General features: G+C 38.2%; 2 protein-coding genes across 2 annotated transcripts; one reads left to right on the top strand and one right to left on the bottom strand.

Annotated features, from left to right (window-relative positions):
* Positions 1-3,076: 3,076 nt before the first annotated feature.
* Positions 3,077-9,480, top strand: LOC131306585 (chaperone protein dnaJ 10). Its single transcript, XM_058332913.1, has 10 exons — positions 3,077-3,408; positions 5,216-5,275; positions 5,510-5,592; positions 6,208-6,361; positions 6,750-6,879; positions 7,422-7,580; positions 7,679-7,857; positions 8,083-8,163; positions 8,487-8,627; positions 9,196-9,480. The coding sequence occupies exons 1-10, from the start codon at positions 3,322-3,324 to the stop codon at positions 9,277-9,279; spliced, it is 1,158 nt and encodes a 385-aa protein (XP_058188896.1). The 5' UTR covers positions 3,077-3,321; the 3' UTR covers positions 9,280-9,480.
* Positions 9,481-10,781: 1,301 nt separating this feature from the next.
* On the bottom strand, positions 10,782-16,719 carry LOC131306583 (F-box protein SKP2A). Its single transcript, XM_058332912.1, has 5 exons — positions 16,569-16,719; positions 15,488-15,830; positions 13,790-14,138; positions 12,998-13,139; positions 10,782-11,558 (listed from the first exon to the last, which is right to left on the bottom strand). Exons 2-5 carry the CDS (start codon positions 15,745-15,747, stop codon positions 11,179-11,181), a joined length of 1,131 nt encoding a protein of 376 aa, XP_058188895.1. The 5' UTR covers positions 15,748-15,830; positions 16,569-16,719; the 3' UTR covers positions 10,782-11,178.
* Between the last annotated feature and the right edge of the window lie 2,280 nt (positions 16,720-18,999).

Here is an 18,999-nt window from a genome sequence, read left to right as displayed (position 1 = left end):
CACTGTTCGACTTGTTTAATAATGGAGTAGCGTTTAAAAAATTCAAGCTATTTGTGATTAGTTTGACTAAAGTTTGTTCTTGGTTGGTTCGTCTACTTAGCAAGTTAAACTTTCACCAAGTTTTGGTTATCTTCTTCAACATCCGCACAGACCATATTTTTTTGAACATTATAAGTTTTTAAACCAAAATTGGAAATCCGTTCATTCGGCTTGTTTAGCCACCCTACTTGAGTGGAGGGATTGTGAAGCTCTACTGTCATTTCTATTTGCCCCCCCGCCCCTCTCTAAAAATTGTACCGGTATGGTTTTCCCAAATCCGGTGGGTGATGGTGGTGGGTGAATAAGTTCTCTTGATTTTGGACGTGTGGTTTGGTTACCAAAGACTGCCGCGACAGCAGGGGTGAGCCCTGGAGTGGCATCCATGCTCATGACAGCAAGCTCGCTGGCTTTCCATTGGCGCTGTTTTTTCTTTCATGAGCTGGCCGATGTGCTAGTTTTGGTTAGTACTTTCGTTTGATGATTTCATCTGTATTATCTTATTATGGTTTGAGCCGGGGTTCCCTTAGGGATCCTCTACTACTAAATCTTGGACGGACCCTATGCCGACACCTCATGTTGATTTGCTTTTGCAGTACGCGTCGTGGAGCCTTTATAATGTTTGTGCTCGTGTCTTAGATTATGGTAAGTTTGCTTTATTCTTGTATTTTGTGATAGAATCTTTGTTTGCCTACGAGCTTTTATATGTGCCGGATGGCGTTGATATTGAATGGAATTTTTCTCTGATAAAAAAAAAAATTGAAAATGAAATGCAACTTGCTTGGAAGAAATTTACTTCCCCAATTTTCGAACAATGAAGCGTTTTCTAACTAAAGAAAGAGGAAGGGAAATACACTATAAATGGGTTTGTGACCTTTGGCAGGTATGCTTCCATTTGCCTCACATCACATAGGTTGGAGGACCTCAAGGGAGGGCTTTAGTTGGTAAATGCCAACCCACTTGACAAATAAAGTAAAATGGGCTCTGAATCAATTCCATAAAAACTAATTAATCAACCCTACCTGAGCCCCACATTCCAAAAAAGTCCACACCAATCCAAACCCCAGCCCACTAAAACTCTAAAAGCTGTATCTAAATGCTGAAAGAAAATGCAAAATATGGCAAGCAAGCATAAAAAAGCAGGAAGCGTTGCAGATGGTATCTAATAACTTTAATGGTTTTCAATTCTATAATCCTAAGAATTAAATGTTATGATAGATTATTTTGCATTTTTTTTTTGTTAGAGATTTTGTATTTTATTCTTCGATTTCTGGTAAATTATTGGTGCTGTAGTCCTGTTTGGAATTGGGTTTCAGTGGGAGTTGGGATAAAATCTTTGTTGTTTGACCCTTCTTTCAGTAGAGTCTACTAGGAAGATCATTTATAAAAACAAAAATCCAAGTTGACAAAACATTGATAGTTGACTGAATAAAATTGTGAAACTTGCTTAAGTAATAAATTGTGTCAACTGTTTATTACCTTCTGACAAATGTTTTCCATATAGACTAAAATCGATACCTGATCAATTTTGATTTTGATATGAATAATTTTCTCAGCTGGTTCTGTGTCTAAAGAACTCGAATCATTGAACTGTATGATACAATCTATGCTGCATCTAAACAACTCAAATCATTGAGCTTTGGCCTACATAAGTGACATAAATGTAGGGGTGTCAAACGGGTGGGTTTGGGTCAATTTGAGCAAGTTATAAATGAGTTGGGTCTTTAATGGATCATTGACCCATTTAGAATCCATTAGTTATGAATCCAATTACTCATACCCAACCCAATCCATTTATTTAAAATCAAATCCGACCCGCCTTAAACCAATAAGACGACACTTAGGAAAAAATAAAATAAAGAGACAATTGTTTGATAGGAGTACTTTTTCATCTTTAATTTTTTTTTTTTTTGCTTTTGTCATAATTTTTTTTTTTTTTTACTTTTTTAACTCATTTTGTCGAGACGAATGATTAATCCAAAAAATATAACGTAAGTCTAACTAAAATTCAAAAAGACGAACAAAGCAGACAAAACGAAGAAAAAAAATAAGTTTACAAGAACCCGCTCTTAATGCGAACTCAGGTTGCATTATTGTGAACTTTTTTGTCCATAACTTTTTTCGGTATTTTTTATTTTTCATAACTGTTTGTTTAGCATTTTGTTTTTTAGGGATTAGTTATTTGTCTTGACAAGAAGATCGAAAAAGTATAAAATTATGGACCAATGTTGAAAATATTAATGTAAAGATTGTTGTTTGATATATTTTTTCATCTTTATTGAATTTTTTCCGCTTTTAGTCATAATTTTGTACTTAGACTCCTTTTGTCATGACGGATGATTAATCAAAAAATTATCTCGCAAATCTAACAAAAATTTAAAAAAAACAAACAAAACATACAAAACGAAAAAGAAAAAAAAAGGGATTGGACCATTAAGTCATGTGGTGGGTCATGTCTAGGCCTATTGGGTCATTTAGCCTGGCCCAATTGAAATGCAATTAAGACCCATTAGTAAATGGGGTTGGACCCATTCTAGTTCAGCTAACAAATGGATTGGGTTGGGTCTATATGTTAGTGGGTGATTAATGAGTTTGCGTTCAATTTGTCACTCTTACCTAAATGGAATAGATTAGTTGAGGTACGCGCAAGTTAGTCTGAACACCCCGGAGCGTAAAAGGAAAAAGGTATGATCTTGAGTAGGACGGCATATGATTCAAGTCCATACGGGTACACCATGGGTGGGCGTAAGAGGTCACGGGTTCGAGCTAACGACGAACTTGGTACTCCTGCGAAGCTGTAGTCCACTAGTCGTTGGTGTGGTGGATGTTGCTGAGGCTCCTTGGTCCGTCCCAGGGCCGCCGTGTGTCTAGAGTCCTATGGTCACTCTCACGGAAGAGTTGCTATCAAAGAAGAGTTGCTATGCCCGGTCGCTCCGTCCTCCACCCTTTTAGACTTGGCAAGAAAAAAAGAGTCCATACTTGTATATGCATGTGTATCTATAATATATATAACTCCCAAAGCATACAAAGATATGATCAGCACCACAAAGTGGCGGTTAGAATACTGTTTCCTCCCGCGAAAAGCTTTTCAGAAAAGCATTTGTTTATCAGAAAAGTTTGATTTCAGAACTGGAAAGGCAAAGTGAAGTCTCGTGGCAGTGAGTGCCTCTCAACAATCCCCCCACCACCTCTTCACACACTTCCCCCACCTTTTTCATCTCTCTCTCTCTCTCTCTCTAAACTATCACTTCCCATTTCTGGGGAGGTCTTGTGGGAGAACAAGAAATGGTGAAAGAAACAGAGTACTATGATGTTCTTGGGGTTACCTTTTCTGCTTCTGAGGAGGAAATCCGCAAGGCTTATTACTTGAAGGTATTTTCTTGGTCTGTTTTTTTTTTTTTTTTTGAGAAATTCCAAGTTTGATCATAGGATTGATGTGGGTTTCAACTCAAGGGATTTGACATTACTAGTAGATGGAAAAAGCTCAAATTTTTGGTTTGAAAGTATACGTGTGGATTCGACGTAGAGTTTGGGAGCTTTATCGTGATGGGTATAATGGGGGTATGAAATCACTGTTTGATTGAAGCGATTCGAAATTCTTCGCGGTTAAGGACTTAGTTATATCCCAACAATATGCAACTCTTCTGCCTTTAATCCATCTTGCACTCTAGTTTCACAAGCCACCTACATCTGAGTCTCTTATGTTTTGCCAAAGTCGAACATGAAATCCCTTGATTTGAAGTCCACAACCACCCAAACGGAGCCTTAACGTATTGATGTTTGTTGATTTCTTGTTTTGTAGTATATGTGGGACTATGCTGTATGGGTGTTGTATGAATCGAGATCAACTCAATGACTTGTATGTGGGCACACTGGCTTATAAATATGATTGTAAACGCGGGATTTCAGTAAATTTAGCAGGTTCGAGTTTGATTCTTTGTGGTTTCACCTTCTCAATTGATGTCAGAGAGGACTTCAGGTTTTGCACCTTGTTTGATCGGGCTAAACTAGTTAGGGATTTTTAATCATCCGATGGAGTTAGTAACTTAGTACAAAATCAGCATTTTTCCAAATGTTGGGATGACTAGTCCCATAAAACCCCCAGTTCTCACATCTCACGTTCTAAATATCCTACTACGCCTTTCTGTGATTGATTGTTTGACAGATATGTATAACCTCTTTTTTATGGTTTACATCCGAACACGAAAAGTGCGAATTCAGCAAGATTTTTAATCTTATCCGATGTTCTGAGCCCTAGATCAAAGTGGACCTTAGAGTCGATTTCCATTCGGGGACTAGAGTCGATTTCCATCCACGTGTCCCCAGAATGAGTTGGATTGCTTGCTCCCATACCTAACAATCTCCCTTCCTTGCTCCACCCCTCAAAATGAACCAACATGTGGTGTCTCAGTGTCAAACCCAAAACCAGCTCCATGATACCATTTGTTAGACTATTAGAGCCTTGCACTTCCAAACTCTCTCCTAGACCAATTACAAGGGCTTCAACTTTTGTGTTTGAGGCTTTGTGTCGTGGATGAGTATCTTCTTGGTGTTTAAGTTATGGAAAATGCAAAAACAGCTCAGTGGGCTATTATTAAGATTTAAAAAGTGTATTGAAATGTGTGAAAGTGTATTGAAATGTGTAAAAAGTTGTGTTCTAGTTTTTTTTTTTTCTTTCCTATCTTTTTGTTGGCTTTTTGACAGCCCAGTGCTGTCTATAGAATGACCCTTAAGTTATATAGGAAGAATTATGTCAGAGCAATGGTGGTCGGAATGAATGTGCTGAATATGATTTATAGTTTTCTTGGTCTTTTAATGCTCAGTGTGGTAACTTTTTTTTTTTTTTCTTGGCAAATTTGACATGATCGATGATTTCATTGGTTTGTTGAGTTCAAGTGCATCCGAGGGGTAGAGGTGGGGATGTCACATACTGTATTGTGATATATGTTTTGCTTAGTTGAGCTAGATATACATGAATATCCTTATCTATCGTTATGTTGGGTTACCATCTATAAAAGTCTAGACATTTGCATTCAGCAATGGAGACTAAACTTGCATTTAAGTCTAAAAAGTTATTGTTTATCTACTAATTACCGGGACTTATATTGATGGTAATGAAGTGTTTTTGACTTACAACTACGGTCATGACATTTACGGAACCTTAGCATTATTTGAACAGGCCAGGCAAGTTCATCCGGATAAAAATCCTAATGACCCTCAAGCTGCAGAAAGATTTCAGGCAAGTCCACTGTTTCCTATTCATCTTTGTTTCATTTACCTTCTTGTCCAGATTTCTCGAGTAAGTGTTTGGTTGTGAACTGAAGAATTCACTAACAATGAGACTATCCCTTAGTATATCTTTTTCAAGATGCAGTGTGTGTGCTGGAAGGTGTCTTAATTAAGATTTTGGTGAATTGTACTTCCATATTTTACAATTTCTCCTTTATGATTAAGTGATTTTCAATGTCAGTAGGTACTGGGTGAAGCTTATCAGGTTTTGAGTGACCCGGGGCAAAGGGATGCCTATGATAGAAATGGAAAGTATTGCATATCTAGGTAAGCCTACTCCATTTTTAAAATATTAATATGTAGGACACTATATGCATCAATTCCCATGTTCGCTCTTTAATTGCCATTTGGTTTGAGATTCGTGTCGATTTTGTTCAATTTGCTATCCTTTACAGAAGCCACCATAAAGACACAAAAAGAAAAGGCAAAGAAGTGCAAGAAACTTACTTCTTTTTTTGGTAGTAATAGACCATTGGCTAAATATAAACCAGACAACAATTTTGAGACTTTGCCTTGTTGGTTGTAACTTGTAAGTGCAAGGGTTTACAAATTTTGTATCTTGCCTTAAACGCAGCTATTTATTCTACTTACCACAGTAATCTAGTATGCTGGATCCAACTTTCGTGGACAAAAGTGATGAAGATTTCTGGAAGAGAGGAGGGCTTCTGCACTTTATGTTATGATTCTATTACATCAATAACTATGCATATAGGACATATACTATAAAGTCATCCCTTCTGCCTTTCTACTTTTAATACTAGATATTCGAGTTTTGTTACTCGCTACACAATATCCTCTTTCTGACGACTTATTGCTTGTTAATGGCTATTGTTTCCATACATGTGATAACTAAAGTTTTAGTTTTAATTCATATTTTTTCAGGGAGGCCATGGTTGACCCTACTGCTGTCTTTGCTCTTCTTTTTGGAAGTGAACTGTTTGAGGAATATATTGGACATCTTGCTGTGGCAACAATGGCTTCCTCTGAGTTATCTGGTGAAATTGACAATCCTGAAAAAGTACATGATAAGTTGAAGGCAAGTATGTTCCAAATTTACCATGTATTGGAACTGTGATTGTCTTGTCTTTCCTCTTCTTTTTTGGTGGGCTAAATTGTCTTTGGAAGTAGCTAGTCTGAGTGAGAGTCTATGTCCAGCTTCAACCGAATATATTCGTAAGCAGTTATAAACAGCTTCATCTAAGTGTTTTAGCAGCCACCACTATTCCCAATTCTGAATGAGTGGTTCACCCCCTTATCGAAAACGGGTTTGCCATTTATGTCATGAACTTACTCATGATTATCTTGGTGAAAATTGACGTTTGTTTGATGTCTTTCGGCCCATCAGTTGAGAATCACCATGATTTATAAAGTTATTATATCATTTTATCTTGCCCCATTGATCTATTGTCAACTATGTGATGAAGGCTTTTCAAAAAGAACGAGAAGAAAAGCTTGCCAGAACTCTGAAAGGTTTGCTTCAGCAATATGTTCGAGGCGACAAAGTAGGATTTGTGCGCTGTGCTGAATCTGAAGCAGAACGGCTTTCTCATGCAGGTTAATTAAGCAGTCCACTGCCAATTCATTTGTTGTTCTTTTTCACATAAACTATAGTGTTATGGGCAACAATGAGCATGTCTGTATGTGGAATCATTAGTTAGTAACTTCTCATACTATCAGGTTCTACGGTTTCACACCAGAACTTATGTTGTCAGATAAAGAAGGTAACATTTTCCCTTCACATCCATGGATCTATATGAGAAATACACCTAGTTTGCTCCCCATATGATTGGTATCTGCGATGGGTAGACTCTGGTGCAGACTTAGACTTTGGCATTATATGTACAAAGTGGTTGCTCTGATGTTCAATCCATAACCTCAGGTTAATGGAGTTTAATCTTAATGTGAAAATTCTTGGAAACAGTTGGTCAGGCTTGTTTGAGGCTTCCAGCTACCTTATCCTGAATGGATAATTACTTTTGCTATGTACTCATATCAATGCATAAATTGTCCTTCCCAAGTGTTTGAATTTATTGCCGTTCAAAAAAGTGTTTGAATTGATTATGTTGTAAGCGAATTTCCAATTGTTGCAAACACAGCTTTTGGAGCTGATATTCTGCACACTATCGGCTATATATATGCAAGACAGGCAGCACAAGAGCTGGGAAAGAAAGCCAAATATCTTGGGGTGCCATTTGTGGCAGAATGGGTTCGAAATAAGGGACATTTCTGGAAATCACAGATCACTGCAGCAAAAGGTATGACATAATCAAAGAGACCACCTTCGTTTATTAGTTTCCTCTTTGGAAGTTGTTTTCGTCAATTATCTTGAATTCTTTGGTGATAATGGCTCCAGGAGCTTTTCAGCTGTTGCAACTACAAGAAGACACTCGTCGCCAGTTCAAAATGGACGGTAGTGGCCCCGAAAATGACCTTCAATCACATTTAAGGTTGAATAAGGATACGTTGATGAACTCATTATGGAAATTGAATGTAGTGGATATTGAAGTCACTCTTTTACATGTGTGCCAGATGGTGAGTTTTTATTTGTTTCATCTTCCATATGTAATCATTGTTCACGACATGGGCTTGCAATGTTTACTTCATCTGTAATTTGTTGTTCGTTGGTTTAGGTTAAGAAGGGTTCAGTTTTACTTTTCACCATGGGCAAAAGAAGAACAAACTTACATGCTTTACACTGAGGACTTATTATGCTTATGTGAACTATGCTCGAACTCAAGATTCTTGATTTGTTTGCAGGTGCTGCAAGAAAGTAATGTTAGGAGAGAAGTACTTAAGGCCCGTGCTATGGCCCTAAAACATTTAGGGAAAATATTTCAGGTACAATAGATGTAACAATGAAGTTGCTTATGAATACAAGTAACTAGCCTACCAAAAATTGAAACCCTTTGACGAGTATGACTGGCTCGCATGAAAACATTTCACATCTTGTAAATGCTATAGTCTTCCGACTTTTATTCATGCTAAGTGCTAACCATGTAAATGAGGAATTTCCATGTCTCATGCATATCCTACTTTGCTTTTGTTTGGTATTGCAAGTGGAGTACATTCACTAGATTTGGTAAATATGTTTATTTGCCCGATGAATTGCATTTATGAGAGTGATGATCCGAAGTTATCTGGTGGTGCTTTTGTTCTCTCAGAGGGAAAAGGATAAACAAAGGGGAGGAACATCAAAGAAGACAATTGGTTCTCACATAAGCGATGATGAAAGCAGTTCCGATAGCAGTGATGAAGAGGATTCCCCACGACCGCTCAATTATCGAACTCCTATGATCACACAAGTAAGTTCGTTGTTTCCTCGAATACATATGGTTAAATTTCACCTAAAATCCTTCACAAGCCTGTATCGTAGGTTCCTCCTGATACTTGAATTGTGTCTGAGTTTCTGTCTTAATTGCACAACAGATTTATTCCTCCCAATACCAACTCCTAATCAGCTTGAACTCCAGGGTGAAGGCTTAATTTTTTCCTACCAATTTACTTCGTTTATCGTTGTTGATCAACACGTTTAGGTTGAAACATTTTGCTCATTGGAGATTAACGTCTAACTTTGCACATTCCTCCTCTTTTGTCTACCTCCGGTGCTTTCTCATTTTGAGCTGAAGCGTGGAGTATTCATTATCGACACAGGATAGAGAAAATCAGAAAGGAAAGGGATGAAAAACAGAATGTAAAATTTCTGAATTCATTTGTGGCCAACCAGAAGGCATAATGGAGTTAAAGTGGTTAAACTGCTACCCAGATAACTTCAGAACCAAAAGCACATGAATCAGTAACTGTCTTGTTCTTTCTTTTTGAGATAGAAAAAACATGCACCATAATATCACTCTTGCATTTCTCTTATGGCAGGGCATTGGTAGACTCTTCAGGTGCCTCTGTAATCCAGCATTTGATGTGGATGATGATGAGATTGTGTACAAAAGCAAATCATGATTGCGAAACTCTTGCTAATACCGAAAGGCCATCTTGTTCAGCAAAAGATTGTTTTTAAGATGACACAAAAGAACAAGCTGAAACTATGAATTGTGTTTGTGTGTGTGTGTGTGTAGTTTGTTGGTGAACTTGCAATTGCTGCAGTATATCTCATATACAAGAAGATTGGTGAGTTTCATAGTTAATATACCAATTAGACTAGCAAACATACTAGGTTATATGAACTCAGGTACGAGTAGACTGAGTAGTTGCATAATTTGTGTGTTGTGTGTCTAACTATGGACCTCCCTAAAGTAAATCTTTGGATATCGGACGCGACGTTGTGTTGTGTGGACAATTCGTGAACGTAGAAACACGTGCATGAGCATACTACGTTATGACCTAACATAGTAAATGAAATTCAATGGGAAAGGGGGTTTTCTATGTCCCAACCATGTGTGTAGATGTATTTGTCCTAAGAAACAAAGAAAATTATCAACTACAATCAATAGATTAGGAAAGGGTACCTGCATCCGAAACCGACACCTTAGGGAATGATTGTTTACCTCATACATAAATGTGATAGGAAATAGCAAACCCTCCATTTTTTTTTTTTTGGATCGGCAACACACTTTTCATCATTTCTTCAACAATTAATAGAGCTGATAACATAAAGGCATGATTTTCTTGACTTAGTTGGATAATTTAATATAGATGTTTCTAACAACTGTTTTTTGAGGCCGAATGAATGTCCATCTTTACTTTTTCAGCTATGCTGTCAAAGTCGAGCTCAATAGGGGCATTATTTTTCTAATTTTTTACTCGACGAAAGTCAATAGTGTTAGCTCTAGCCAGTGAAATTTGAACCCCAATTAGATGCATGAGAGTGCATCGTGTATACAATCGAGCTACCATTTCACTTGCCTCGATAGAGGCATTGTTGTCTGCACAACATTTTCCTTTGCAACTTCAAACCAAACATAAAAATCTGAATCATTTTCTTTAATTTCCAATTTATCAGGTATCAAACAAAAAAAGGGGGGGATTTCCTTTGATTCCTCTCCTTTGCTTTCCATTTGTAAAACTCAAACTTTTCAAAGGATTTAGCTACAGTGTAAAAAGGTTACAGTGTTGGTTTAAAAACTAAGGAAGAACCAGCTAATCTAGAAAAAGTATCAACCCACCCAAGAAACTTCAATTGCAAGGAAAGATTAAGCCATTAGCACAATCTAATGCTTCACTGCTATTGCCTTCAAGTACACTGTTTGTTTGTGCCAACAACGAAAGCTTCTTGGAAGGAACTTGTTTTATGACTCTAGCTCAAGACACCATCATACACAAATATTGGACACAGATCTCAACACAAACATCTCACGGGAGAAGAGTCTCCAGAGGGATCCCGTATGATGTCCGACAAACCAAGGTGTCCGTGTGCGTAGAAGTGCTACAGATACAGCTGAAGGTAGAAAGGTAAGCCAAGACAAAAAGGTCAGAAAGAAAGAGGAAACACACAACCAAGATAAGCTAATATACAGTTTACAAGGTATAAACCCATGAAAAATAATGTCTTAAAAAGCCAGTCTCTGAAAACAGATACAACAGATGTCAGTGTTGTGGGTTCAACCCATACAAGGACAACACAGGCAGCCAGTACAAAGTGGTCTGCATATTCAACAGCATACACAACCATATCTACAGGAGCAATGGAACAGAAACTTACAGCCTGTGTTTAGATCATGGATTCGTCTAGAGATTTAACAATGGGAAGAAAAATGATTGGAAAACCAATTAACTAAACATGACTTCCTCATTTCCATCATTCTTGTCTTTGTTTTTAACCTCTTCCATACCTCCATAAACCCTCACCAAATTCACGATCCAACCAGACTAAATAGATTTTTACCGCAGGTACTCACAGCCTTAGTGAGCAGGATGAAGGAGTGCATTGGCCGCACGGTGGGCTTGGACACCAGAACAAGGACAATGCACAGACGTCAAGCTCAAGCAGCCGCTTATGATGAGGGAATGTCTTCCAGGGCAAGTATGAAGCGCTGGGAACGAGTCGCATACTGCCTGCACGGCTGGAGGAGTAAGGGCAGTGCACTGGCTTATGTTGAGGTTTATAAGCCCTTCTTCCTCCTCGCGCATGTTCTTCTTCACAGACTTCCATAGTTCGTGCTTGTTGTTAACGCGGCTGTGAGCTAGAGAATACATTGCTCTGTCTGTGATGTTTTGGCAGTAGTAGAGGCCAAGGGATCTGAGATGGAGGCAATTGTTTGCCAAAGCAATGACACTGTCATCTGCAACAAGATGAAAAGGAGTCAATCTTGCCCCAAAAAGTTTATTAGACTGAGATATGCTCGAATTGCTCGTCAAAACGGCAGGAAGTCAAAAGAACAGGTGGAACTGATGAGGGGAAACAGGAAAATGAACATAAACGCAACATGCGCATAATCATGGAGCTGTAACAAAGACTTGTGGTAGAAATGGCGCACTTCCAACTAATTTCCTCTTGTTACATAGATTATTCTTTAGACATTCTATCGATCATATTCATATCTGACACTTCTTCAATGTGACCTAATTTGAAAACTGAAACTTATAGCATCGAACACTTTACGGACACTTTGCCACACTTCTTGAACCGTAAAAAGTCTGAACGCATCCTATAGAAGCCGAACAAATCATGCATATTACAATGTTCTGCAATTGTTGTGCATTCTTTAAAATGCAATTGCTAAATAGATGATATCTTCAGTCATTACCTTTGAATAATATATTCCATACATATGACATAAGATATACGTATATACAATCTCTTAGCTAGTACCAGGCTTGCCATGCTGTATTGTGTCCTATATTTCATGAAAATAAACGTGCCGGCATGTCCATGTCGTGTGTCTACGCCTATGTTTGTGCTACTTAGGATCTATGAAAAATCACTGTGATTGCATAAACAGCAATTATGACCTTGTGCAACAAAGTCAAACTTCCAACATTTGACACAAGTCACGACAAAGAATGTTATTAGCCTTTACTACCATTACACGTAACAAATGTCAAACAAAAAGTGTACGATTTCTCAAAAGATCTACATGAATTCAAATAACTGTATCAGAACACGAATACCTATTGGATCTCACCAAAATGAAATGGTGATTCATGAAGGCTTGCCACTGCAATTTTGAGTCCACTAGACATTATAACCTACATCAAAGCATACTATAAAGCCTCTGGCTTGATCATATTTCTGTAATGGTTCCGTAGATAGACAGTAAAATCTAGACTGCCAAGCATGTGCCTGGAAAGGGGAAACCATAAGGTTGCAAAATATGGACATTGAACTGTCATCGGGGGACAAGAGGGGATAAATCTGCCAGAAAAGCAAAGACAGCTTGAGACTTAAGTGGGGGCCCTCTCGGCCTACCACAACCTTTTTATGATAGAGAATGCCCCTTTCTTTGATCCTAAGTAAAGTTAAGTAAAATCAACAAAGTGAACAGTCATTGAGAACTATAATGCAAAGGACAGACCTAGTGACAGTAAGAGAAAGAATAGCTCAAAGACTACTGTCCACAAGATAAACAGGACTTCACATTTGGTCAGGATATGCAAATTTTTTGGATAAACAAAACTTTTCAAGTAAAGGGGGTTGAATTCAGTGATATATGACTAAGAACCAGCAATATTTCCTTCTGACGTCTTTTGAAGTTGTGAACAAAACAAGAGCATGGGATACCTGTTATAAGAACACAGCCACACAAATCTACGGCTCTCAGATCGGGGCATCCATATGCTAACCTCATTATCCCAGCATCACCAACCTTCTCACACCATCCCAGATTCAATGACTGCAATACATTGCAGTTGTCACCAATAGCCTGCACACAATTGCTTGAAAACTTAGAAAATCGATCATTGTCAGCCATAAGTACATCTCCAACCTAATTCTCCATTTTGGAGACTCCAACTAGGATTGCTAATCCAAAAGTGAATTTAGAGAATTTTAATATTTATTCCAGCTCCAACCACACATCCCCATTTGCTCTCTCTATTTATTTAAAAACCAACTAATTCATCTTGAAAACAAATTATTTACCCACTTCCATGCAAAATTTTCAACTAACCTTCAAAATATATTAATTGAACAAATTTTCACACAAAATCCAAATCAATCTCTAATTTTTTAGAAAACTTGTTTAATATTGGTTCCTTTCACAAGTTATCATCGGCGTCTTCTCAATGGTGTACACTATATTGTGGGTATTAGAACTTCAACTCAAAAGATACAAGGGTAAAATAGGAATTAATAAAGTCTCAAAATCAGAGATTGATACTCCAAAAAACTTGAAGGGTCCCCAAATGAGGAGACTAAAATTCAACTCTTCACTATGGAGCTCCAAAATGGGGCATGGTTGAAGCGACTCCATACTCCATAGTGGAGTATGGTTGTAGTTGGAGTGGATTAAGGTCATAGTTGCTCTATGGATTCAACTGAAATGAGGGATAAGAAGCTGTAACTCTTTCTTACTTTCAACGCCTTGTCAGATGCAGCTTTAACGCATCCACAAAGATTTAAGTATTTTAGTTTTCTGCAAAAAGTAGCCAAATACGCAAGAGCCGTATCACTGAAGGCAGAACACCCACTAATGTTAAGTTTTGTGAGATTTTGACAACCATGAGCCACGGCAAACAGAGAGCTGTCACTAAGCTTGAAGCTCTTGCTGAGGTCCAGATCCTGGAGTTCATGGCAGTAACTTGCAATGACCTCAACCGCGTTATCTTGAAGCTGAGGTTTATCCTGACGCAGAATCAGAGTCTGTAGTTTTGTGAATTTAGGAGCAAGGGAAAGAACCATGTTGTTCATGTTGTTCTTGCACCTGAAGAAAATCATGCCAGTTAGTGAGAGATAAAGTAGGGCCCAGATGATGGCTCATCAAGGGGGAAACCAAGCATAACGTCCCCAAAGACATAGTCATCAAGATAACACTAAAAACATTGAGCTGTTCATCCAACAGTAGACATATTCATGACCATCGCAATATAGAACAATTCAGCATATATTTGTTTCCCTACAATGTCTTCGAGTACATATTGGCCAATCATAGACAATGTAGCTCCAGTGATCATGGCTAATCAACACCAATCTGTTGATATATTGGATATTTGCCAATAGATTGAGAGAGGTACAGATAGATATGTTTCCCCACAACAGGAAGATATGCATTGATGATATTGTCATATATATCCAAATCACGGGCAAATTCTAACAGTGGAGTTAGGAAGGATTAATCCCAACAGAGCAGTTTAAGCACTATCCTTACCGGAAATTCAACAAAATTGACTACAATAGAGTTAAATTACAACCACTTTGCTCGGTTCCTTTCAGAACCAGAGAATTAAGTTAAAGAGGACTGAGTTTGTGATCGGAAAGGCCAGAACTTGTCTGGTCAAATAGTCAATTGCATCCCTCCATGTTAAACCCCAACCACAGAATTTGAAAAGGACAAAAAAAACGCATAGTGAGGGAGAGGGAGAGAAGATGAGGTCAAGCCCTTCTTGTAAAAATGGAAACACGTACCAAACTACTCATTCTACACTTGGCAAGGGACACACCAAATTAGTCAACATACTCATCCCAGTCAAAAAGTTTAAAATGAAGAGAGACTACTTTGGCTAAAAAATGGTAACCGAACAGGGTGAGCATGTTTACAATACTCAATTGCAAAGGAAGCAAATAGCATAAGAGAACACATAATTTACACATATATATAGAGAAATTAGCTATCTTCTTCTCTAGGTCTATGTTACATGGATTCATATCTATGTATTCATCTCCCCGACACGAATAGTTGGATACTTGAATATCCAACCACCAAGAAAATATGGTGATTCCAGCTACAGTATAATTACACAAAACCATGAAATGCTCATTTGAAACTTGCGAACACGATGTTTTTCCACAGAAAGAAAAAGAGGTATATATATTAAGATATTTGACTAATTTACCATGTCCAACTGTCCTTAGAATAACAAGATGAACCTAACCGAACATCCGTACCAAGTCCAGATAACATAGCCGTTGATCAAGGGACTTAGAGCAGCCAGTAATACAATACCAAATTGAACAACACAAACAATAAGTAGAATATGATGCCACCATATAAATATTACTGGAACATAATTGCACACAAACAGACGCAGACAAAGAGAGACAACAAGATGATACCACAAGAGGGAGAGTTGAGTAAGTCCCCAGCAAATAGCTTCTCTCCACCCACTACATACTCCCGAAGCAACAATAACTGTCCGATCATCGACAAGGGACACGATTCGCAACAATAGCTCCATGGGAATATCCTTCCACTCGGTGATCATCCCAGCAACTCCCATCTTGGTTCCCCCAATACCACCGCTACAACCGAACACCATCAGCTTATCAAAGCACAAGTCTAATTCCTCGGTCCTCAACCCCTCTCGCCCTACCATTTCTCCTTTCCACACATGTAAATACAGAATATCCAGTACCTCTGTTATCTCAAACTACAATCTAAATAGCCTTTCCTTTGTTTCTGTCACCAAAATTAGAGGGAACGTTAGAAAGAAATACAGGTGGGACATATTTTTGGTTCTCATCTAATCATCTAATAAAATGACAAGAGAGCACAACAAAAACCCATCCATTATGGACCCCACCACGGGCCTCATTTCAAAATCCATTCTTTTTGCAAGCCCTGTGAGCAAATAAATCGTAAAAAAATCAGCTTGATCAGCTGACTGTAAGCACAGTTTGGAAAAAATAAGGTTTTTGAAATAAACAATAAACCATCAATTTCTATCAACAAAATTTTGAGACTATAGTCGATCAAGCTGATTTTTTTCAATCATGATGATATGCAAATGGGACCCATGACAGGCTCCAACCATACAATCCCCAACACGAGAAATTATTCAATGCCCCTATGGCAAAGTTGAGCACGAATCTCGACCACGCATTTACGTGGATCCATCCCCAATACAGAAGAGCACAAAACCCAAAACCCAACAAACCATCCCGAAGAATTTATACAAAATATCATATGCAAGCTCATGTAACAAGCAAAAAACTGAAAACCCAAGAAAAGGACAAGAATTAGCACAAAAAGTGATTTTTTTTTTTTTACCCAGAAGATGATCGGAACAGTATCTCTTCTTATCATCAAGAGCACAGTCTACACATATATACAGTCCGATACAACTACATAAGCACATCTATATTGCTACATACACATAGATGCAGGCCAGAGAGAGATTGAGGGTTTGGGGAGAACCTTTGATGGGGTCGACGACTTGGAGATTGTGCAACTGTGAAAGCAAGCGTTTTTAAGGGAGAGAGAGAGAGAGAGAATTGAGGAGGGAAGAAACGTATTGGAAAAGTACTACTGGGAGATGCGTAGGAAGCCACGTGTGAGGTGGGTGACGAGGGAAAACGCGGGGCCCAAGTAAAGAGTGGGGCCGGTGATTTGGTTTTGGTTTTGGGCAGTAAGAGGTGGGGAGGAAGCATTTTTTTTTTTGGAGTAACTGATGATGTTGACTCAGATCCCCTCTCCGACCTGCCTCATCCTTTTTTGCCGTTGATTTCGCAAATCAACGATTGAGATAAATTGAATATTTTTTTTCTGAAAACGATGTCGTTTTGGAGCAAAACATGCTCGGCCCATCTCAGCCATTGATTTGAGAGATCAACAGCCGAGAGGAGTCGGACATGAGGAGTTGGGCAGGGGATCTCAGTCGCCTTTGTTTGGTTTCCATCTTTGGATATTTTAGTTTGGTAGTAAATAGAGAGAGAAATATGATAATAAGAGAAATGATATTGGTACCGACCTCCCGGTACCGAAATCGTACCGCCGGCCGCCGGTGGGCCGTCTCCGGCCACCGGACGGCCGATCCGAGCCGTCCAAAAATTTAAAAAAAAAAAAAAGAGGGGGCCTACGCGGGAATCAACGGCATCCGAGGTGTGTAAGGTGCTTGATCCGAGCACCCTTTTTTCGTGTATATATGTATATTCCCGCGAATATACATATATACACGAAAAAAGGGTGCTCGGATCAAGAACCTTACACACCTCGGATGCCGTTGATTCCCGCGTAGGCCCCCTCGTTTTTTTTTTTTAAAATTTTTGGACGGCTCGGATCGGCCGTCCGGTGGCCGGAGACGGCCCACCGGCGGCCGGCGGTACGATTTCGGTACCGGGGAGGTCGGTACATGTAGCACTACTCTGATAATAATTAGAAAAATGAGTAATGAATAGAGAAAGAAAAATGAAAGTAATAATAAAAGAAATAAAATAATGACTGAAAAGATAAATAAGATAATGATTAAAAAAAAGTTAAAATAGAAAAAGAACAATCATTGTGTTTGGATGAGTTTTAAGAAATTTTGTGGGATTATGAGTGGAAAGAGAGATAGAATAATGATTGGAAGTAGGGATAATAAGTGGAGAGATAGAGAGAGAAATGAGAATAATAATTGGAGATAAAGGTAGTGGAAAGTAATGATTGGAAGTAGAGATAATGAGTATTTTTTGAGTTGAAAATTTTTTTCCAAAAACCAAACCAAACGAATATCCTGACCAACTTGCGTCTACGTCGACTAATCAACTAATTTTGGAGTTTTGACTTGACGATCAGGCAAAGTTCTAGTGGCCTCAAATTTTAGAATGTTTGTCATCATGGAATTTGAACTTGCAACTTCTTTGGGGACAAGTTTTTAGTTTTTTTTCTTATGTCCTCTTGACCAAATCCCTTTAGTTGTAAGAAGGAAGCGTTAAAAATTGAATTTTAGAAAAAAGAAAGGAATTGATATTCACATTCTCTTTTTATATTTTCACACACTTTCTTTGGTCTCTAACCAAAAAAAATACATAAATTTTTTACACTAAAAAATAAAAAAAAGAATGTGTATATCATAAAAGGAGCGTGAAAATCACTACAAAAAAAAAATCGAAGAAAGTGCAGTTAAACTGAGAAAGGAACTTATTACTGATTATTCACTTTAGGTAGTACTATTTTTTTGCTTGTGTGAATCATACCCATCCCCCAAACCTCCTAAAATAGAATAAATTAGGATTAATAAATGACAAAAAAAAATTATGATTAGATAGGAAAAGAAAATAAATAAAGATAAGATAAGTCGAATAGTACTTCCTACTAGTATTTGATAGGAGTAGTAAAAGATAAGTGGAAAATAAGAGAGGAGAGAGAACGAGGGGCTCGAGAAGATTCCAAAACCTTTTTTTGTCTTAAAACGAAACCGCACCAAAAAGTAGAGATGATTTAACCCCAAGAGAGTCAAATACTGGGACGCGGGGGGCTGCTGTCCCCGAGGGGACAGCAACGTGCTGCTGTCCTAATTTTGGGGTCCATTCCGGTATCGCTCTAATAATCTGAATCGTTCACTTTGTAGAGTTTGTCGAGTAGAACAACTATGCAAAAAATCAGCTTAATTGAATATCATTAAGTACTTGATCGGAGCCCATATAACTCTCAATCCATGGGTTACAGTGGATTTGATCCAGTGTTTCAGACCATTCTTTTTAAGATAAAAAGGTTCCGATCAGGTACTTAATGATATCTAATTAAGCTGATTTTTTGTATAGTTATTCTACTCGACGAGCTCTACAAAGTGAACGATTCAGATCATCGGAGCAAGACCGGGATGGGCCCCAAAATAAGGTGCAGCAGCATGCTGCTGTCCCCCTTG

The sequence above is a fragment of the Rhododendron vialii genome, chromosome 11a, assembly GCF_030253575.1.
Source record: "Rhododendron vialii isolate Sample 1 chromosome 11a, ASM3025357v1".
Classification (NCBI taxonomy): domain Eukaryota; kingdom Viridiplantae; phylum Streptophyta; class Magnoliopsida; order Ericales; family Ericaceae; genus Rhododendron; species Rhododendron vialii.
This window is presented reverse-complemented; position numbering and strand designations above follow the sequence as displayed.